The sequence below is a fragment of the Prunus persica genome, chromosome G5 (assembly GCF_000346465.2).
Source record: "Prunus persica cultivar Lovell chromosome G5, Prunus_persica_NCBIv2, whole genome shotgun sequence".
NCBI classification, from domain to species: Eukaryota; Viridiplantae; Streptophyta; class Magnoliopsida; order Rosales; family Rosaceae; genus Prunus; species Prunus persica.
The window spans coordinates 8,795,872-8,819,957 of NC_034013.1; the positions used below are offsets into that span (position 1 = coordinate 8,795,872).

General features: G+C 35.9%; 2 protein-coding genes across 7 annotated transcripts; one reads left to right on the forward strand and one right to left on the reverse strand.

Annotated features, from left to right (window-relative positions):
- On the reverse strand, positions 11,207-16,303 carry LOC18778106 (probable lipid phosphate phosphatase beta). 6 transcript variants are annotated; one of them, XR_002271832.1, is made up of 3 exons: positions 15,448-16,299; positions 12,476-12,887; positions 11,207-11,566 (listed from the first exon to the last, which is right to left on the reverse strand). XR_002271832.1 is itself a non-coding variant. In XM_020564473.1 (2 exons), exon 1 carries the CDS (start codon positions 16,196-16,198, stop codon positions 15,449-15,451), a length of 750 nt encoding a protein of 249 aa, XP_020420062.1. In that variant the 5' UTR covers positions 16,199-16,303; the 3' UTR covers positions 11,207-11,579; position 15,448. The 6 variants fall into 6 exon arrangements, 3 of the variants coding, with proteins under 3 accessions (XP_020420062.1, XP_007209786.2, XP_020420063.1); XR_002271831.1 differs by having other exon boundaries at positions 11,207-11,579; XR_002271830.1 differs by having other exon boundaries at positions 11,207-11,579; positions 12,315-12,887.
- LOC18776616 lies at positions 21,985-23,328 on the forward strand. The gene has a single exon (XM_007209344.2). It carries the CDS (start codon positions 22,161-22,163, stop codon positions 23,061-23,063), a length of 903 nt encoding a protein of 300 aa, XP_007209406.1. The 5' UTR covers positions 21,985-22,160; the 3' UTR covers positions 23,064-23,328.

Below are 24,086 nucleotides of genomic sequence, written 5' to 3' on the forward strand. Positions count from 1 at the left end.
TTCATTTTGACATGTTCTATTCAAATCAGTTTCCCAAACTTTTCTTTTAAACCACCCTTATGATTGTGTGTCCGAATTACAAATTCTAATTTTGTCTTACACAATAATTATTACCATTGTTGAAACAACCAAATCAAATGAAGCCATCAACAGAGGGATTCGAAAACTCAAATCATGTATGTTAAAAAAATAGAGAAAGTTAGAGCTGCAGAATGGTTACAAAAAAAAAAAAAAGTGTTGGAAAAGGGAGATAGAATAGAAAGACAAAGACACGTGAGAAGAAAAGAGTGAAAGAAATGTTAAAGAATTCAGAATAACCATAATGAAGACAAATGTATATCTTTAAAGGAAAAGACATTTCCTCAAACATATAAATCCTATTTCAAATATAATTGATTAACTAGTAATACACTGACGTGTGTAGTAGTGACATAATTTAGTAATATTCTAATATTATTGAAGAGCAAGGCTGGCCTCCTTAAAACTCATGGAATTTCGACATTTGTCAAATTCTGATAATATTGACAAAATTTCAACAAAAAAGAATAGAATAAAATAAAATAAAAATGGACACGTGTCAAAAACACATTAGTTAAAAAGAGGATCTCTTTCGTAATTTTAAAGAGCCAAACTTTTTTCTGCATCATACGCATTCTTCTATATCTATATATATTATCTATATATATAAAGCAAAAGGCAGAGAATGGTGAAACATTCAAAATACCAGAAAATGCCCTTGGTTAATGCAAACATTAAGAATTCAAATTATTAATTAAATGAGGATAATATGGTAAATTCAACTTTTTCATATTTAAAAAAATTAAAAGAAAAAGAAAAAGCAGATAATGGATCCTATTTTTATGGAACACAACTACCCATTATCTTTTTTAATTCTAAAATAAATTTACTTATTTTTTTAAAAAAACCTCTTGCAAGCGCGGAAGCGCGTGCAGAGAGGCTAGTTATATATAAAGCAAAAGGCAGAGAATTGTGAAACATTCAAAATACCAGAAAATGCCATTTGTTAATTCAAACATTAAGAATTGAAATTATTAATTAAATGAGGATAATATCGTAAATTCACATTTTTTAATATTAAAAAAATTAAAATTAAAAACAAAATAAGATAATAGGTCCTACTTTTATGGAACATAACTACCCTGTTATTTTTTCTTAATTCTAAAAATAAAAATAAAAAAGAAAAAGAAAACCAATTGGCACATGCGTAAGCATGTTTCAAGGGGCTAGTATAGTTATATACATAAGAACTCCTTTGACACACATATGCAAAAATAATTTATAAAAAACACAAAAAGAAAAATTTCTTCACACACGTCACACAGTCACACTGCTATTTGTAAAAATATAAAAAATCTTATTTATCTGATAAAAAGGAAAGTATTTTCCTATGCATAATACAATAAGCCAAAAGGCCTTCACGGAAGCAAAAGGTTACATGATTCCATAATACTTGTAAAATATATTATTCTTGGTGTTAATTAGGCTGTTAATAGTTGGTTTGCATGGTCGTTAGATAGGAACCCATCAAATCAAATCAAATCGACTTCAAAGTTCAATCTAACTAATTAATCTAACTAATTAATCCAACTAATTAGTCTAACCATAATCAATGTGCCGTCCCTTTTACTCATTGTGATATGACCATTCCTTTGGTACGAGCCTATACACCAAAATGATAAAGTAGCAAGACTAGCTAGGTTGCCGAAGAAGAAAAGATGAATAATGACTTCCACTTCACCCAAAAAACAACAAAAAAGATGGTGACTTCCACAAATTCATTTTCGTAAACCTTGTACAAATTTACATTAGTCGTTTGACTTTATAAAAAAGAGTTGTAGATGTGACAAACTTAAAAGAAGTGATATAACTGTATTGTAATTTTCACTTTACATAATTAGTACCGCACGCTTGTTAGACTATGAATTAGAACCATTGTGGATAAGGACAGTAAAGATTTAAAGATATCATTCCACGTAGATTATGATAAAAAGGTAACTTAAAGATCTTCTAAAGAGATTTGCATTACAACAAAATTATTATAGAACTAGGAAACCCTAACACTAGACTACGCGTGATTAACAGTTCCTAATTAATCAACTGTCTACATATATATATATTTGTTAAATGATGTTAAACACAAATTTACTAACAAATCAACAGAGATTTGTGAATAGAACAGTAAAAGGTTGGGTGATGGGGGGGGGGGGGGGCCTTTAGAAGCAGCAATGGGTTGCCCATCTGGAACCCTCTTAGGTTTAGTTGGTTTTAGTCAATGATAGCTGCTGGACACAGCTATTAAAGGAAAGATTATTACTTGTATAATTGAGCACATGATTCAGTTTACCTTTCTATTTAATTTTCGTCAATGAGTTTCTATTTTTGGCTGAGGAAAAAAAAAAAGTATTTCTATCTTTCTTACCTTTCAATTAAAGTGACCAACAAATGATTTGAACATGCATGGCCGCAGCTTGGTGTGGCAAATCCAAGAAGCGTGGCCGCAACTTTAGGTTGGTTTGGTCCACTCTACTTCACACTTTTCTAGTTCTTTCAGTGTCAGGCGTATAGCTTCATGTTATTGCACTACTTTTGGCAGAGATTGTGACTCAAATTAGCTAAATCATCTGCCAAAAAATTAGCTTCTCTGTAAACATGCTTGCAAGCAAGAGCATAAAATCCCAACTACTCTTTACCCAAGTTCCCAAAAAGCATCAAGAAACTTTTCATTGATTCATGTTCTTCTTTTTATTTTATTAGCTATTAGATTTCATGAATTGAAATTCTTGAGTATTCTACTTCTGGTTGAATTATGAATTCTCCAACATATTAAAGCCAATGAGCAAGGGGTTTATAGTGATTAAGAACAGTTATTCCCGAAATTCTGAGTTCGAATCCCCATCCCATATCACTTGTATTAAAAAAATAAATAAAAAATAAAAAGTCAATAAATCCTTTGAAATTCACAAGCGATATAATTGTATGAAATGTGTTGCATCCTGAAAAGGGGCCCATTGGCCTTGTACGTTGCTCTACCCACGCTGTAATGGTTATGTTTTGATAGTTACAAACCATGAACATTGAAACCAACGGTGATATTTGTCTTGAATTCTTTTAATGTCAAAACCAATGTTTCTATAGATTGAATTGTCGTTGGCATCGTCTAGTGAATCAAATCAAGATTTTTCCAATACCCTACATCAAATTACACCAAAAAAAGAAGAAGAGAGTAACAAGTTTGAGAAATGAAATGTTATTTTTTTAATACAAACGAATGAGAGAGAGAGAGAGAGAGAGAGGTTTACGTAAATATTCATTGGGTGATTGAGAGTTTCAAACCTCTGAACTATACCATTGGTTTTGGGAGATGAAATATAAATCGAAGTCTTGATGTATAAGTTTTTTACAAGTTCTGATTTGAAGTTTGAAAAACAAAAAACAAAAATCAATATAAACATACACCACAAATGCATATATAGTTCATCGAATAAAAACCTGACAAAAAAATGTGAGAGAGTGAAAGCAAATCAAATCAGAAGCAAGCAAGCAATAGCAAACACTCAACCCCAAAAATAATGGTGTCATCTCTTTGTGAGACCAAAACTATCTTCTTTGCTATCTCTTAGTCATGTGTCTCTGTATTAAGGGTATGTCTTAATACCCCCATTATTTTTGCTGCGGGCCCCCACAAGGGCTCTTAAGCTTAAGATAGTCCTAATCACAAGTCGCTTCACGCATGATCTTAAAGTTTAAAACAAACAAACAAAACTCCTACTTCTCTACATGTATTTTCAAGTACATTTTCATCAACTTTATAATATTCCTCTTCTTTTTCTTTTTTTCTTTCTTCTTTCTTTCTTCTTCATGCTTTTGGTTGGAGGAGGCACTTTGATTTGAACTGATTGACATGTAAACCAAACAATACTCTTGTTTTTAATTCCACAATCTGTATTTATATATATATATATATATATATATTCTATATAAGGCATGCATGATGCATTAGATAATTATTGGTGTAAATAATGATGGTCGTGGGAGTTGTTGTTGAAGGTGTGGGGATTGTATGGGGGGATCCACATGGTCGTGTGTTTACGGGAGAGGAGAGCGGCTTAACCAGTGATAGCACAACCTAGCATAAAAACTCTCTTCTAACGAGAATAGCATTGTTTTACTATTTTCGACCAATAATGCAATTATATGTGGAAAAATTATTCCATCTGTCATTGTGCTATTAACCAATGATAGCAAAAAGTTGAATAGTTATAATAACCCGTGATGAACTTCTAATTACTAAATTATTTATGTATATATATTATATTGTCATACTGTGAATTTGAATAAGACATTACTGATTGTTATATTTGTCCTAGTTAATGTAGACAACTAGTCCACTATGTGGTAGCTTTAATTAGGCTTACTTGTAAATTGCCTTTTATCTTTGTTCTTTCCATCTGGGTTATATATGATCTTTCTAAAAGTGGCCTGCAAATGGATATCGTCTTTACATGCACCTTAATTTAGTATCTAGTAAACTTGGAAAATAGCTTTTGTTTGTGTATCTGGAGGCAAGCAGCGTGGGAGCATCATTTCCAAGTTGTATGGGATGGTGTAATGAATCTATCAACTAATTATTTAATTAAGCTTTAATCTACAATTACAACAAGTTTTAAGCACGGTATGTTGGGTATCTAATGATGCTAGTAAGTAGTGCCAAGTGATTACAAAACACAAAGTTGGAGACAAGAAGAATAAAAAAATTGTGAAATTACCAAGAATTAGTCCGTGGGTTGTACTTGTATCCCAGATGGTTTGCAGCACATAATGTTACAGTGATTTATTTATTTTCCTTTTTATACGAGTGATATAGGGGGAAGGGAATTCGAATACAATACTTTGAGCGTAAAAAAACTGCTCTAACCACTTAAATTACAAAACTACCTTGTAATTTTAGTGTCACTTTTAATATTTCTCCCCCTTTTCCCATTCCCTTATTGAAGAAAAGTATATGAAAAACTAGAGCTGGTCTATTAGCAAATTGAACTTCCCTTGGATCTGGCAGGACTGTTTGCTAGTTTATAAATATACTTTTTTCCTCTAACAAATGAGAAGAAAACAACTAAAACATGCATTTAGAAGTGAAGTTTATCTACTTTTTATATCAGTAAAGTTACCTCAAAAGAGTGAGGAAAGCTTCTACTTGAAAGGAAACTTATATTAATATTTAGGCTGCATATACTGTTAGAAGAACAACACCACTTCTATAGTTCTTATTTATTATGTAGGTCCAGAAAATTCTACCTAAGTTAAATTAGGAGTTAATTGAAAACAACTATAATCTCATCAGCTAAATATATAGGATTCAAAAATCAGCTCTTGAATTGCATAAGTTTCTAAATTATGCAACGAGTAGGATGAGAGTCGAACTCTTTTCGATGATAAATAGTTAACGCTTTTATAAAAGAAAATTCATTTTCTTCATCTGAAATTTCAGTCTGCAGGACTGGCAGGACTTCTGCCATTCTTAATACAGAGATCGAATCGAGTACTAATATGCAACCTCCCACAAAAAGCAACAGGTTGGCAAAGAAGATTGACTTTTGTGGTCATTGGTCAACCTGTTAAATCATAAACATGCCATTATAAAAATATAATTATTTAATAAATCAGTAATTTTGTTCCTTGTGCTATCTAATCAACCATCACTTAGCACTTAAATAATTGCAAAAACCTTGTTATAATTGTACAACGCCATTGACATGACCCCTTGTCCTTGGTGGTCACTGGTCTCCCTTGCTGCAATTATACCCTTCTCTCTGTGCTGCAGATTCTCTCTTCCTCTTCCCACTGTTACCAACAGAACAAAAAAACTACAAGATATGCACATGCATGGAAGAAAATGTCCATAACTTTATGAAAGATTTCAAAGATGAAAAACCCAACACCATCAAACCAAGATTTTTTTAGAAAAGTATTTTAATTTGGGCAATGAAAATTTGCACGAATTATATGGTTTAGGATTCAAAAGAAACCAGCAACCACCAATCAAATCCTTGTTTCTTAAGTACCAAACAATGAACAATTTTCTCCATTGGAGATCACCAGACTTCCAGTTGGGAAACAACTCATTGAAGCACTAACAAACGGCCCCCACAGCTCGTTATGTCCTCTGTGCATGGAGCAATATTTCTTTGTTCCCCTATCATTTCAAAATTTATATCATATCACAAATTGTATCTACCCAACACAGCATGTGCCCTGCCCATACCATCAATCCTCACTAGGCATGTTGATTTTTCTCACATATTGCATGCAATTTTGTTGCTTATGATATTGGGTTTCGTTTTGCTTGATTGATTTTGCATGATTCATGTCTTCTGTAGGCCACCCACATATGCATATAGTTCTTTTCTTTCAACAAGGCAACCACATCATTGATTTGAAATTTTGTAGTGTGAATGCCTATGCTCGGACATGGACTCTTGCTCTATTTAAGTGGTAGAGATCCACTCTGCCGGGTGTCGGTTCTTTCTTAAACGATGGACGTGTCAAGAAAATTTCATTTTTATTTTATTTGTTGACAATTACTCATGTCAATAAATAGAATCAAAACTGAAGAAAATTTCTCAACGCGAAATAAAAGAATTGGCATTTCTGTCACGTGTATATGATACTAAAACAGTTTTAATTCTGTTGGATCATATAGAGTTAAAAATGGTGATGTCCTTTCAAATTATGTTTAAATTTATGCAAGGACTTTAAAATAGCCACTGCTTTCAACCACTTTGTACCAAATTAAGGGCCCTCCCTCCCAGCTGGTTAATCTACCAGCTCATCCACAGCCCTTTTTCAAGGCTCAAAATCTGCAGGTGTCTCTTACTTTATTTATATATTAAAATTAAAATAAATTTTTTTATTTTTATAAATAAATAAATAAATAAAACCCTTCCCTCTAGCTCAGTTTTAATGGTGACCGTTCTAAAGTTTACATCACAAATATAGGAAACTACTTCAAAGTCCATCCACGGATATTTTGTACCAACAGATTTCATTTCACAGCTTTTCTTTCGTTTGTGAATTTTTCATCAAGGGCAAGAGGGTTGGTTGAATTCTTTTGTACTGTTATTCCAATAATTGTTACCTATCAGTAGAGGGTGTTTATATTTTTCTTGTTTGGCCAACTAAAAGAACAGTATTTTAGATTCGAATCTAGGACAAATTCTTGAAATTATATTGAATTTTCACTATTGGACTGAGTGCATAGGACAATAAAATAGTCACTTTTGGTAACTCAAAAAAAGATAAAGATAAATGGATTGGATTGTTTTTTTTATAGATGGAAAATGAAGAGAATTGTCTCGAAATTCAAATTATGGAGGGGACAAATTTCTTGACGTTCCAATTGAGTCACATCAGTACACACACAGATTGCAAGTGAATTGTACCTCTAGTCGGTCATGTTCAACATCACCCCAAAAAAGGCAGGAAAACTTACTTGTAATGGGGATAGCACTGTTTTGCTATCCCCGACTAATAATATAATGACACGTGAAAAAATCATCTCACGTTTGATTGTGTTATTTGTTGAAAATTGCAAAAAACGTTCTCCTCGTTGCATAAAAGTTTCTTTCCCAAAAAAAAAAGCTACGAGTATTTTAAGAAAAAGGAAAAAAAGTTGTCAAAATGTGTAGGGTTTATTTCGTCATTCAAGGAGAACACACACAAGGGAAAAAAGAAAAAGTAAATTTAGGTTTTACCCATAAAAAAACTTTCACTTTTGGAAAAAGCCAAAGCTTTTTCAAAAAAGACAGAATAACCTCTCAACTTTCAAACCAAAGACATGCAAATGTAAAGGATTTCTTAGGAAATCAAAAAATAAATAAGGGCAATTTTGTCCATTTTTGCTTCTTTTAAAAATTTTCTCTCTCCTTTGGGCTTTTCCAAAGTCTCCCAAAAGAAAAAGAATAAGAAAAACCCACATACCAAATCCCATTGGCTTCCATCTGCAACATATTAATAAAATTCAATTTGCCTAAAAATTGGGAAAATGGAAACAGTCTAAAGTAAAATTTCATGTGAGCTTGTTGAATTGAATGGTTTTTTTAAAGTCTTTCTGAGCTCAATCAAAATCTTTTTCGTTTTGTGCACCAAACTTCCCCTGGATCTGACAGCAAGCAATCTTAATTGTAGATTGACCCAAAATTCACTGCAATCTTAATTGTCAAGTAATCACCTTACTTAAGTTTTCAATTGCCAAAAAGGCACACAAATGATCACCACCACCACCACCAGGTACGTGGGGGTGGGTGGCTAGAAATTCCACCTGTTAAAATGAATAAACAGGCTGATGAATATACTCCAGTATTTCAGTTTTGTACATGAGTATATACGTCCATTAAATCCATAGAAAATCAAGCCATTGTTTCGACTGTAAATTTGCAAATATTTAGAGAGGGACAAGACAATCTTCAATCTCACCTAAAAAAGGCAACTTGGAGAATCTAATGGCCATGCACGGTGCTTAATGGGCCATAATGTGTCACCGCCAATGCAACCAGGCAGTATTCATAAGAACAAATTATGTTAAGGGTTCAATCCAGCCATTTTAAACATTTTCATCGATCGAATGACTATTGTTGACCTACTCATTACAACTCCTTATAACCTACTCATGAGTCATTACAACCCCTTATTAAAATTTAGAACCTTACTCTAAAAAAGGGTTCTCTCTCTCAACACACATATATATAGAGAGCAGTCCCGATCTCTTGGACCACAGGAGTCCAAGAGATTGTGGTCACCTACTTTTAGATATTAATCTAATGATTCAAAAAAGTTTTTTAAAAGGAGTGCAAAAGTGAGTGAACCGTTGAATTTACATCCAACGGTGAGTGACCACAAATCTCTTGGACCCATGTAGTCCAAGAGATTAGGACTGATATATATATATATATATATATATACAATTCTCTTCTATTGATGGATCCTTCAAATAATTTTATTTGAGGGACGCCCTTTAGGGTACCCTACAATTTTTTTCCCAATGATCAAAACCATCTATTTTTTAGGACTTCATTCATAGATCATCCTTACAAAAAATTAGACAAATCGGAAACCGTTTCGACATCCAATTGTGTCTTACAAAATCAATGAACACGGTGCTTCAAGAAAATACTAAAATTTCAATAACTCAATTGAGTGGTCAAATGATATCCGATTCAAGTGATTTTTTGTAGAGATGATTTTTGAATGAGTATCTACAAAATAGACAGTTTGGATTAGTGAAATACAATTCAGAGTGGAGCCTACAAGGAGTATCCCTCAAATAAGCTTATTTGAGGGATCCCTCAATGGAAGTTCTCTGTGTATATATATATATATAGAAAGAGAGAGAGAGAGAGAGAGAGAGAGAGAGATTAAGAGAGATCATTTTGATATTTAAAAAAACCAAAAGAAACCGCATGTGGGCTTAATCCTTCTTTCGATTTGAACTGTATACTTTCAGTTTTTCCGCAAGATTGTTCTTACGAAAAACCAACCAATAAGAAAATCATTTATTTATTTAATTATGACAAAATAAATAGATGAATACAGTGATTTCGATAAATATATCAAATGTTTAAATGATTTCTCATTTTTGATTGTTTGCGTGAATGATTCTTAAATAGGTATACAAAATTTAGATAGTTTGTATATAATCATTGAACCACATTGCCAAGTCACCCGTATAAAGAAAACTTAGTAAAATGTGTACATATATATTGCTTCTATTGAGGGACTCTTCAAATAAGCTTATTTGAGAGACACCCTTATATGGCGTACTCCGCATTGTATTTCACTAATCCAAACTGTCTATTTTGTAGATATTCATTCAAAAATAATCTTTATAAAAAATCACTTGAATCCAATATCATTTGACCACTCAATTAAATTATTGAAATTTTAGTACTTTCTTGAAGCACCATGTTCATTGATTTAGTATGACACAATTAGATGGTTTTAGATTTGTCTAATTTTTTGTAAGAATTATCTATTAATGAAAACCTAAAAAATAGATGGTTTGGATCGTTAAAAAAAATTTCGTAAGATACCCTAAAGAGTGTCCCTTAAATAAAATTATTTGAAAAATCTCTTAATAAAAGAAGACTATATATATAGAAATTCTCCTATGTGGAGAGCTTGGAACTCATAACTTCCCCAGAAATGCACATTAATCATGAGCTGTGACTTCTGTTTGCTCATAAAAGAGCTCCAAAACCAATCATGCATAGAAAAAAACAAAATCAGTGTAATGTCAACAATGCTTTTGCAATAGAGGCCGAGTAAAAGAGAAAAAGAGGAAAAAAAAAAAAAAAAAAAAAAACCCCCTCCCGTGTGGCAAAAGGTAAAATGAAGGAGCTAAAAACCAAAGGTGGCTCTGTTGGTGGGTTGGTTAGAGGACAAAACTCAAAATGATTTGTACTGTCTCCATCTCTACAGCTCTTTTCCAACATTGCAAATAAAGTCGGCAAATATGACTCTGAATCTGAATCCCTTCTCTGCCCAGGTCCTCTGTTTATGGCAGTGAAGGACTAACTGACACTTGGTCATACACAAAAAAATAAAAAAAAATAAAAAATGTAAAAAAAATCTCTCTGTCCTCAGGTTTTTGGCTATCCAATGTGGCTCAGTGGTCCTCAGCTTTTTCAAAGAGAGACACCAAATTTGAAGCTCATCATCAGCAGCATGTGCCAAATCAGTTCAATGATAGCATGCAAGCCAGGGCCTCCCAAAATGCTAATTTGGGCAGAAAACCAGAGAGCCTCACATGTTCACATCACTTTATTATGGAGATGAACTTGTGAACTGGCATCTGTCAAAATGGCTTTGAGGTCATCATCATCATCATCATCATCATCATCATCATCTTTCTTCATCCATCATCCATTCCTTACTAGGGTTTCTGATCAGCCAGATATTTTGTCCTCCTAAGTTGGGTCTAAATCAACTGGACTTGACCGTTCGACGTTTCACAGCCTCCGTTCCACGTTTCAGAGCCTCAGGATCTGAGGTTGGTCCAAGGTCCATGGTAGATAGATATTACAAGCACCAAATGGTCAAGTATAATTCTGACACCCACAACATGCCCATACAACTAAATTTGGCTAGGGATTTGAATGCAGACTTGAAATTATGACAGGCACATAATAAATTATCCAACTGGAAATCTGGTTATCAATAGAATTTCTGAAATCATAAAAAATTTAATCTACAATGTCACAAAATACAAGTTGGCTCCAAACAAATTATCTTCTTACCATGGAAATTGACAATGACCTTTTTTACCTTGAGGGTTTTAGTTTCTTGTGAGCGTGGTGATTAAATAGATAACCCACTTGATTTTTGTATCAATCATACAAGTGATGGGAGAAAGTTTGAAAGCCTAATAATGTTGACTAGGTAGAAGGTAAAAGTAAAACATATCTTTCAACTTGTTCCACATCTTCTATCCATTTGTAGCCAATCCAGGCACATGCTTTCAATCTCACAAGGCATCAAGAAGAACCTGTTCCTGCATTGGACCACTTGTTCAGATAAAAAGAAGAAAAAAGTTTGTGTTAGTTTTTCATAAAAGCCGGTGTTTGTGGATTCAAACAACAATCATGGAGAAGGAAAAATCAAAAGCACACATGTAGGTGACCCACAAACTGAAAAGATCCAACTACATTTCCATATTGTACACAGAACAATCTCATGGTCTCAAAGGAAAAGACCGTGATTTCAATGATTAAAATCCATGGTAGGACCGTTCTCTTCTCTCAAGTAGTGGATGAGTTACATAACCTAAATAAGTTCAATAAACCAGCATTTAAGACAAGGGCCATCCTCATGGCAACAGAACAAAAAGATAAGACAATGAATTGAATTTCAAAACACATTTTAAATTTCATCAACAGGCACAACACTTGGAAGTAGGACCAACAAAACATGAAAAGAAGAATATATAATGGCCAGGTTAGGAAGGGAAATGAGGGGAGAAATGGGTCCTAAAAGAGGATTTATGCCTTCTTCAAAAGTAAGATCCTTTCACTTCCCTTGGGGTTAACAGGTTATATTCCACTTCTTATCCCACCATTTCCATCTTGGATGCATGCTACTGCAATTATGCAATCACCAAACTATAACAATAATTGTCAGCACTAATCTTCCAAGTTTTTGATTGATTTCTTGTTCAAAGAAATGAATAGCAGTCAATCAATCAGTCAATCAACGAGATCTTATCGAATAAATCTTATCACAAAAATAATTAAAGCACATACTTTGTAGACGATTGAGCAAACTAACTGTTATTTTCCTCCAAACAGAGTTTTTTGATTCTGAGACAAGCTAAATTCCAATGCAGTTGAATCACAGAAATACAGAGCTTAATACATTTGGAGAAATACAGTGCTCAATAGATCCAGTGAAGCATGGAAAATACCACAGAAGAAGCACAGAATTTGCCAGCATATATTTCATCAGCTGAACTCAATATAATTCTCAGTACATCTGGATGCTACTGCTACTGCCCCTTGCATAGAGTTGCGGAGGAAATCTCCTCTACGTGGTGCAAGAATATCTTTACTTTCATCAACTTTCCACAATCAAAATGACGTTAATGGACGATCAATCCAGCCGTGCAGCACAGAAAATAAAATAATCGTCGACAGCTAAACCAGTTCCATATCCAACGGGGGTCATCACAAAGGAAAAGGAGTATCCCAAACCTTGAGAAATTATTTTCACCACATTGCCTTCGAGCCAGAACTGCGGTCAAATAAAACAGATTTCTGACAGCAGCAGATTTCCACAGGAGATTGTCAATATTCAGGCTGCTCCAGTCAGGAAAAGTCCTAAAATTTACAGTTAAAAGCCATCCATCCAGTCAGTCATTCAATTGTATAGAACCTAATTTTTTGTACAGCATGTAAAGTGCATAAGGGAACAAAATACTCATATTCAGCCAAAGAGAGAGAACTAATTGACACCAGGTACCAGTCAGGGTAAAGCATGCCCTCACTGCCATAAAGCAATTGGCAAGACTGATATAGTTCAAAGAAGGAATACCAGACGGTAGTGGGATTCAGAATTACATTTTTTGGGCTCGTTTCACTGATCCAAGTGACAATTTTTTAACATCATCCAAGCAGTAATACATTTTGTAATTTCCATTTGCAATTTTTAAATCCAATCAATATAGACTGAACAGAAAATTACCGCACCCCAACCCCAACCCCCAGCCCAAATTTACATTCCTACAAGTTTTACACCTTTAAATGCTAACCAACCCATCCTAAAGTTCCCTTAAGCAACTGCTGTCAAGAATTTCCGTAGGCACTTTTTCTACTACATCACCCAATGAACTCAGCTAATTTGCCCCTTATTCCCTCCATACATTTTCATCCCATATTTTCATTCGTAATCATGACATATTAGGTCTCAAGCCCCTACACCAGGGGCATAACATTCAAGTCCCAGAGGCATAAACAAACTACAAATATATTTCAATTGGAATAAAAAAATTTAAACACGATATTTTTTCTTTGGGGTGGGAGAGCTGGGGAGAAAGAAAATACAGCAATTTCCAATATGTATACTACATAATAAAAGAGGCATATTGCTCTACCCATCATGAGATTGTCAATTACATTTCCATTCTAGATAGCAGCACCTTAGCTTGTGAAATTTGTTTTTTATACAAAAGAGATTGAAAGATATGTTTAGGCAGTGTGGGTTTCTTATTATCAAATGGAAGCTTCATTGAAAGTCTGTGTTGTCCTCGCATCTTTAACTTGTTTAGTGGGGCTTTTGCTTGGGAAGAAATGGGGCTGGTTTCTCAGAATTAAAAGATGGAGAGTCCAAATGGGTTGTCAACTTTCTATATCACGATAGATGCAAAAATGACTTCTTTATCCACAAATCCCATGCCTTACAATTGTCTGAGTAATGAAGACACAACCCGCAAAATTATAGTACTGGTATGGGAGTTGCCATACAAGTAATGTGTAGGCGCCTTCAAAATTATGGAGAGGATGACAAGCAACGCATATGAAAGGCAACAAATCCATTGTTTCTCTTCTTTTTTCCTTACTTTTTTTTTTTTTCTGGTTATAAAAAACAAGGAGGCTGATCTGCTGCTTTCTATTTGCAAGGAACATTACCAAGTACTCCAGATTGGAAAAATAAATAAGTCGGATGCTATAGAAAGTAGAATTTGCATGCTTTTATATTAGTGAATACATTGAACTTGAACAACTTGATAATTTTTACCTACAGTTTTGATATGGTCTGCATAGCCACGCCTCATTAGGATATAGAACTAGAAAGGGACTGAACCTGAATCTCTTTTAAGTTTTATCTTTACCATTTTGATATGATTTGTTATTTTATAACAATGGTACCACATGCAGTCCAACTAGTGTTGCTATAAGGTGAAAGTGAGCGAGTGAACCCTCCCTCCCTAAACTCATTCAAAAGCTTGGGTAGAAAAATTGGCCAACTTGATACAAGGTTCTATAAACAGGTCAAACTGAACTTGATACAAGGGTGCTACACATATAAATATTGTCGTTGCGCTGCCATGGAAGTGGCTCTAATACTACCACTGCCATCAATGCCAGCGTCGATACCAATGTCACCGACAGAACTATGTCATTATCAACACTGACAACAGAACCACGCTGGAAATAGACATTGACATAGGCACCACCATCCTCATACCATAATACTTGCAACCATCACAACCACTGTATCACAACTATCACCATTGTCATGCACCATCATTATTAAGCCCTGCCCACTAGTATTGCCATGACCACCACTACTGAACTAGCATTGCCAACCTAACCATGCTGGAAATAGACATTGACACAGGCACCACCAGCACCACCGAACCTTTACTACCTCCATCACTAACATCACCAAACATGTATTCAAAAACATCTCACAAACTGGACTTTTCATTAGAATTGCCTCACTAAAATTATTAACCAAAATTTTTGCTTAACTTCTAGTATTCTAGTTCTAAATTTATGCATTTGTAATGTTACTTAGTAGTAACAATTCGAAATTCCATAATCATCAATACCACCATCATTGCTAATAAACCCATGTCACTAAACCTTTTATTCAGTAGTATGTACCCAATTTAAGTTTTATCAAGAAAGATCACTAAATATTTCTGAACTATAACCAAATTTGTTAACTTTTAGCTCCAAAATTTTAGCACTATCAACTCAATCTTCAACGTTATACCATTTTCTGGATGCATCAAACTTTGAAGAAAGCTCCAATCTTGCCAGTAAATCATGATCTCCAATTCCAAACTCATTCAAATAAATGTCTAATTGCACATCGAATATTGACTCTTATTAATAAATGAACAAAACTTGTGGGAACATTCAGCGTTCATACCTTAAAACCTGAGGAAGCGAAACGCAACGAGACCCTCAAACATGCCCAAACACGCCCCAGCGCAAACGTCGGTGACGAAATGCCTGCCCAGCACAATCCTAGAGAAGGAGGTGGCGTAGGCCCAGGTCCAAGCAACCAAGACCAAAACACTAATGGCGCTGACGGGGTCCGCGCCGATCCAGCGGTCAATGAACGGAGACGTTGGCCGGAGGAGCGCGAGGGCATCGGCGAGAGCTGCGGCGGAGAGGTGGAGAAGGGCGGCGACGAAGCAGACCCTGGAGGCGTGTCCGCTGGGGAAGGAGAAGTGGTCGACCGAAACGGCGACGTTCATGTTCTTGTTGTAGAGAGGGCGGGCGCGGCGGAAGAGGAGCTTGATTAGGCCGATGAGGGCGAGGTCGAGGAGGAGGCCGAGGATGAGCGGGGAGAGGAGAGGGCGGAGGATTTGAATTGGGCTTAGGCTTGCGCCTGGGCCTGGGATTTGGATTGGGGATGGGGTTAGGGTTAGGGTTGGGGCGAGGAGGAGGGAGAGGGAGAGGGGAAAGAAGAAGCGGAAGTCGGCGGAGATTTCGAGGAGGAGGAGGATGAAGTGGGGAAGGAAAGGTTTGGCGAGGACATGGAGACGTTGGGAGAGCGTCGTGTCGAGAGTTACTAAGCGGCGGTGGAGTGGCGGCCGCGGCGGTGGCTGTGGCGGTTTGGTGGTGCTCTTGGATTTGGGTGGTGGCGATGGCTCCATTGCTGTAGTGTCAGTCATTGGCCGTTGGGTTTTGACAGTTGAGAACTAACCAACGGTTAGTTAAAGGGTGAGTTTGGCGGGCCAGATTTGGATTTAAAGAAGGTTTTTTTCTGAATTCATGGCCCATAGAAACACATTTGGGTGACTGAAAAATAATTTTGAAAATAAACATTGGCCCAGTATTAGAGGATTGTCGGCCGAGCTTGCAACCCTAGTGGGGCTTTGAGGTGCTGGAACATTGGCCCAGTATTAGCGGCTTGGGTTTGGGATGCCTATCTATTGGCCCGCCATTCCAAGCCAAGGGTTGAACCTTGTGGCTCGAGCGAAGGCTCTGGGTCACAGAGTTTCTAAAGAGGAGGGAACCGGATAAGGTTGGCTTCACAAAGCAACAACTACCTCCCGCTCTTGGCCGTGGAAGGATTACAGATCAGTGTCACATGGATCCACCATGGCCCTCTATATTGTCCCAATTGAACTAAAATCTTTTACAAGTAACTAACGGAGTCTAACTCAATGAAAATAATATTGACTTGTAGACTAATAGTCTCAGTTTCGAACTCCAGTCTTTGATAGCTTAGTAGTGTGTGTGTGTGTGAAAAACCACTCCCCCTTATAATTTAGACTATCGCTTGTATTAATAAAATAAAATAAAAACCAACTAGTTATTAATTTAATGATATTTTTTCACATAACATTAGCACTCTCCTAGATAAAGTTATAGTCAATCATGAATGATTGTTGTCTCATTAAAGAAATGTGGATTGAGTCAGTCGATCTTATTTCGGTATGGCTAACTTTTATCTTGTTTCGATTAGGCACTTAACTCATTAAAACTGATTGAATCAAACTGACGTACTCTGATTTGGTACCTTTTTTTTTTGTTGTCAAAATCGATGATAAACCGAACCAATTCTCTCATCGGTTTTTAAAAATCAAAATTGGGCGAGTTCATCAAACCGAAGAGCCTCTAATATACGGCGGTTCAATGTCGGTTTTCCGAGATCACTTACCTATGGCGTTGGCTCAGTGGCCTATTCGACCTAGCCGGTTTCATTTTTCCATGGCCAAGGGTCACAATATGGACCAAAATCTTGACCAGGCCACTGATGATCCATCTGGAGTCTATAGGCCAATATTACTGCTGCATGCCCGTGCACTCATAAAATTTTGAATTTTTGAAAGACATCGGAAAAAATGCAAGACACCAGGAAAACTGGTAATGAAATAATAACTTCCATAGTAGGAGAAAATGCAATTATACTTTTTGTCATCGTGAAGAAGGAACCAATTCAAATTATTTATCAATTGGGATAAAACAAGACAAAAAATGAATCAATAATGGTTAGGATTTTGGAAGAGTAATAGTTTTAAAATCTATTGCATGATAATTTGACCCTAGTTATGGAGAACTGGAGAAGATGATAGGCCAAAAGTCACCTTAAAATATGGAGAAATTGCAGCACATAAAATTCCAAAAACGTTAATTATTGAGCTTGAATCATGTGCATTGCCTATATATATAGTTATTTTCTGATTCGGATGTCTGTACGTTATTATCGTGCGGATGCTATTGTAAACATGCAGGAAAATAAGAAGGATTAATACAAAATACATGACGTTTGCACGATAATAACATCTGAATATCCGCATTGGAGAATTTATATATATATATATATATATGCGCCCATGCTAATGCTATAGTCCCTATGGTTATGGATGTCTGCAAATTGGCCATCTTCTTTTTCCCATTGGACTTTGACTTGAAACCTATTATTCTATTGTATACTTCAATCAAAAACAATGTCATAATGTCTCATTAGGCTTAACAAATGTTTAAATATAGACATAATTTGTATGCACACAAAATCGTGCAATGAACATTATTCGTAGGGTTTTTTTTTTTTTTTTCCTGGCTTCATAACAATGGCCTTTGAAACCAATGATTGTCCATGGAATGATTCTGAGCCTCATTTATTCACGCTGAGTGAGCAACTCTCATGTTATGTCCAATATCCCAAGTATATGTTATTTGCAATAGCTCATTAACAATGTATGAGGTTCTTGGGTGAGTAGAAATACAACACTCACCAACTTTAACCAATCAACCATACTCAAGAGAAGAATCCTAAGTCATATTCAACAAGTTGAATCTTTTACAAGTGATAGGTCATGAGTGAGTACGTAAGGCCAAGTCCATGTCCATACAAGATTGGCAAGCTGAGGCCATTTTCAAGGCTCACGGGCAAGTCTTTGTCTAGATCTCAACCATCAGAAAAATCCAACACATATTGGCAATTGAAGGCAGATCAAAGGTGAATATCAAGGAAGTTAAATCTCCAACAGCAGGCCATAGACAGGACCACCAAATTCTGGGTCCAAACCAAACCCTCTCTCTCTCTCTCTCTCTCTCTCTCTTTGCCATCCTTAATTACTGACAATGCTTATCTGATCATATTTCATCCATTTCTCAAAGCTCTTGTTGGCTCTAGGGCAGCCCAACTCCTTGCCAAAATGTTGCATTTGTTTGATTCAATAATGATCCGAGAATCACTCTCCACCCGACATTGTGTAGTTATGATCCTGCATCATCATCATCATCATCCTGGCCTTACCCACTGTCCTAATTTTTATCATTTTGAATTATAGATTAGTTAAATAAAACTTCTGATTGGTTTAGGCGAAGCAATTATAACCTGCATCATGGCAAAATATATAGCCTAATACATAATGATTGAAGAGATCAAAAGATTGTGAGTGGGGTGAGGTGGGTCAAATATGCTAAGAAGTCTCTAGTGTACATTTGGATATAAAAGGTTTTCACATGTATAGTTCTTGAGAAATAGGATGCCAATGGGACAAGTCCCATTCCCAAGCTGCATTGATGGGAGATTTAAATGATGTTCGAGATCAAGGTGTATAAGAATTTGTGCACGTATTAAATAAAGCAAGGAGAGATTCAGGAGAGATGGATTTTTTTATCTCCAAAACCACAACATCGCATTGATGTTTCCATGACCCAAAGTTTGGTCAAAAGATATGCCATTAAAACCCTTAATTAGGGTAAGAGAAAGACACATCTCCCTTTGAAAAGCCAAGGTCTTCCCTTTTCCTTTTATTATTTTCTTTTGCTCTCATCATTGCTTCTTTCTCCATAGAACTCTCTTTGCTTGCTCTTGTTGATAACTCTCCATAAATTGTGTCACCTACCTCAATACCTTGCTTAGCTTTGTAGTAAGACGAAGCTTTTATGTTTTTTTTCTTCCTTATTAAACAAAAAGACTCAACCATATAAAACCCTAAAATGTGTGTTTTTTTAAAGAAAAAAGTATTACAAAGAAAATTTGTGACGGATCTGAAGACCATGCGAATCAAAGTTAACTCTTTAACTAATATCCACGCGAAGAAGATTCGCGACGGATTTGAAACCAAATAGGATGTGAAGACCCTATCAGTATAATTTCCCTTATTGACTAAGGAATCTACTACTATATTAACTTCCCGATAAATATGCTGAAAAATAAAACACTAAAATCTAAACCTAATTTGAAAGATAGCAAACCAAAATAGAAAAAAACAATTGAAATTTTGGAGGTCCAACTCCAAACCAAATACACAGCACGCTTTGGATATAACGCAGTTCCCGGGGATGGCTTCAAAAACAGGCGTGAGAGCAAAGGCTGTCAAAACTCCACAACCATATGGTTTGCTTTTTGCACTCCTAAACCATGCACTTCTTTTAACTAATAACACCATACAGAATCTCATAATCACCCTATCATAAAAAGCACAAAGAAGATGAGTTTAATTCGAATTTTGCCCATTTTGCCCAAATGGGTCGTCCATAATTAACGATTTCTCAAGGTTTTTGGACCATTTGGTGTTTAGGATGCCTTAATATAATCATGTTTTAGTTGATTAAGCTTTGATTATCTCAGTAAAATTGTCTCCTTGTGTAGCTACAAAAGGCCATTATCCCAATGAGCACAAAACTTTGTGCAAAACCCCAACTTGATTAGTGCCTAATTTGCCAACGGGTTAGCTATAGCTACAGTACAAAAAAGATAAATAAAATAAATAAAAAACTTGTGGAGAAGTTGTCGTTTTACTAGTTTAAATTTCAGGGCTTTTTTAGATGCACTCTCTGCCAGTTTCCATTCTCTTCCTAGTTTCTATTCTTCTATTCTATTCCCACTTCAAACTCCTATAAAAGATTCCACCTCATTCTGTCCCCCTTACTCTTTTACAATATGGAATTTGGAAAATATATTAAAATTATACAATAATCTCTTTGCAACTTGCATCTTCAAATCAATTATCAATTATAATTTAAAAAAATTTGCATTCTATATACTATGCCAACTATGAGTATCCTTAATTAACATTTTTATACAAGCGATAAAATTTTAAACTAATCAAAATTATAGATAGGGGGATTCAAACTCGAGTTGGAGAGTGGGAAACACATTTGCTAAACAACTTGGTTAGGTCTATATCTGCTTATGTGGCATAAATTAATCCTTCAATCAAGCGCTCCAGTTATAATTCTTGAACAATACAAGATTTATTTTATTTTATTTTTCCTGATGAGCCCTTTGTCTGCAAGTGTGAAGAGGGGGAGAAAAAACCAAGGGAAGGAAAAATTAGGGTTCAGAAACCCCACCAAGAAATGTGAAATGGTTATTATTTCTTTGATTTCAAGGTGCAAGAAAGTCATAAAGCTATCTGAGGGTTAGATATGTCAGAGCAAGAAAGCCTTTATTAGAAAAGGACTAGACTAGATTAGGTACTTACCAACTAAATGTGTATTTTCAAATGAATGCAAATAAAGTCCCTGTTTATGGAGATCAGTTGGGTCATTGATACTAATTAACTTGATGGGTTTGCAACTGATTATCATCCACTTCTTTTTTAGTGACTATAATTCAAATTTCAGAAGGAAAAAGAAAAAAGAAAAAAAGAAGAAAAGAAAAGAAGAAATGTATTTTGCTTTTACCAAAGGTTTAGATTTGAGTAGTAGTTTCTTTCAAGGTCATCATTGTAGTATAGCAGGTCTAGTGCACTGCATTTCAATTTTCAAAATCATGGAGAGAGGGCCAAAAAGATGGGAAAATAGAGAGGTTTTTGAATTGTTTTTTACCCATCCACATTTTGATTTCGACAAACTGGTGCTGAATCACTTATTATATTCGTATTCATGTGAGTCGAATAGAAGACCTACTACTTAATTAGGTGGACAAAACTACCTCTAGCTTAGACACCGATTATGAAACAAAAATAAAAGTTGAATATGATACAATGTGATTAGAAATGAGCAAACAACACATTTAAATGTTTTCAAACGGCAAAAAATAAAAGCACTTAATTAGGTTTTAAACCTCTCATTCCACAAGTAAGCTAAATAAAAAGCAATAAATTAAGAAAAAAATTCAAAAGCTAAATAAAAATGAAATGTTTTCGAAATCATGATGAAGAAGATGACCAAATGTAACCCCAACCAAATGCAAAGCTAATTAATCATGTACGTCCACCAAACTCCCATCTCCCACATAAAATTCAAATACCACAAGAACCAGAGTAACTAGACACATCTCTCTCGACCTCCCTGTTTTGTCCCATCAAATTAAACCCATTTATGGTGACATTTGTTTTCTTTGAGCAGCATGCTTCCTCTCTCATGAAGAGACTGAGAAATCCACGTGGGTAATTCCAAAATCCTCAGAAGGGTAGTCCAGTCATTTCACACCCGGTCACGTATCCGGTTGAAAGTTAGAAACCCCCCCTCCCCCCATTTAATAAACGCGCCATATCTCTCTCCTCCTCCATTTCATTCTTTTCTTTTCTCCCAAGACAAATGAAGAAAACCAGAAACAGAGAAGAAAAAGAAGAAGAAGAATAAGAGAGCTCAGCACTGAACAAACAAACCCATTCAAACCCTAACCCAGAAAACACAGCACCGTGTCGTTTTGAGTTCCGTACAATAATGGCGAGTGGGTGGGTGAAGTCGTTGCAGTGCAAATCCAGAGCATTCGAAGACGTTTACCACCCGACCCCGAAAAATCTCATGAACAGCGCGAGTTGCAGACAAAGCGTTCAGAATATCAAAGACGTCATCGACACCACAAAACACTACAAGCCCAGAAAGCTCAAGCCGCTACCGCCGGCGGGTCCACCACGTCCGCCATCCAAACGACCCGACCCAAAATCCCAACTACCCACCAAACCGGAACCCGATTCAAGCCCGGGTCAGCAAACCCGAACCCGACCCAAGCGACCCCACGACCCGTTTCTACCGGCCCTGACCGAGCTCCCGGAGGGCCACCCTTCGCGCAACGTCGTGGAGATTATCTTCCACACCAGCTGGAGCCCCAAGGCGTTTTCGGGTCGGATCGACATGATATTCAAGGTGCAGAACGGGTCGAAGACCGTTGCCCGGTTCGAGGAGTACAGGGAGAGCGTGAAGGCGCGGTGCCGGGCCGGGTCCAAAGGCGGCGCCCAGTGCGAGGAGGAGAATGTGCGGTGCGTCGCTGACGGAAACGAGGTCATGCGGTTCCACTGCCTGGGGCCCACCACCTCGGGCTTCGGGGTCTACGACACGTGCGGTGGCGCGTGGGGGTTTCATGGAGGCAAGGGCAAAGCGATTTGCACGTTCTCTGGTAGCGGCGTGGCCCACGAGAATGCGGGTGCAGGTGGTTCCAGGGGCCGGAGGGCGATGCTGGTTTGCCGGGTCGTTGCGGGTCGGGTCTCGAAGCAGCTGGAGCTCGAGTCGTTGTTAGATGGCCGGGTCGGGTTTGGGTTCGACTCGGTGAGTGGGGACAACGGCGAGTTGCTAGTGTTTGACTCACGCGCGGTGTTGCCTTGCTTTCTTATCATCTATAAACTGTAAAATACAATGTTTCTTTCATCCTTTTTTTTATCTTTTTTCCGTTTTTTTTAATTTTTAAAATTTGTCCTGTTATATATTTTTGTGAGGTTTTGATCACATCTTGTTCTTGCATTTATCAACTCAATTTTTTTTTCTTCTTTTGTTTTTTTGGATATTTTGGTGTGATTATTGAAAAAAAAAAAATTGAGTTGATAAATGCTTAATTATCCAATTTGCCGTTTTTATTCTTTTATGATTAATGCTACGTCTCAGTTTAACTGTTTCACTTACGGAATTAATGGATTTTATTCCGTTAAGTCATTCAAAACTTCACTAGAGAGCTTTCACATGTTAGGTTAGTTTGTTTGGTAATAATGTTAGTAAAATGATTTTCTAATATATGATAAGGAAATTCGAACTTTAGTGCAAGGGACGAGCAAATTGCTGCCCAACCCATATCTACCATGAGATGATGTTAATCACAATTCACAATAACAATATAATCATCGAAATGTTTTCCAAATTTTAAGAATGGTTAAAAATTGGCTTTTTTTGAAAAAAAAAAAATACAAAACGAAATTGGGAAATGAGGTTATCAAAACTTAACTACTTGTGCAATAATTCATTTACATGTAGTTTTAATTCTATGACAAAGTATAGAGTGAGCACTTAATCTAGTCTTATAACAGTCACCAAGAAACATAATGATGATGCTTATGGACTAAGAGTGTTACCTGCACTAGTAAACAATAAAATTTGTTATTCTAATTATGATGGCAATCTGCTCCCAAAATATATATACTGATGGCAATGAAAATCTGCTCTAGAAATGTAACTTATAGTCATATAATTTTTTTTGACTCACCATATTCATAAAAAATTTCAGTAATAAATTTTTCATTAGACATAATTACAATTGTCATCCATAAATTTACAATATCTACTTCAAGAAACACTTATATTTAGAGAAGAAGATTTCATAATAACAAAAGTTAGTTGGGAATACTCGAACAATGTTATATTCTAATCCAAATTCATTGGTAA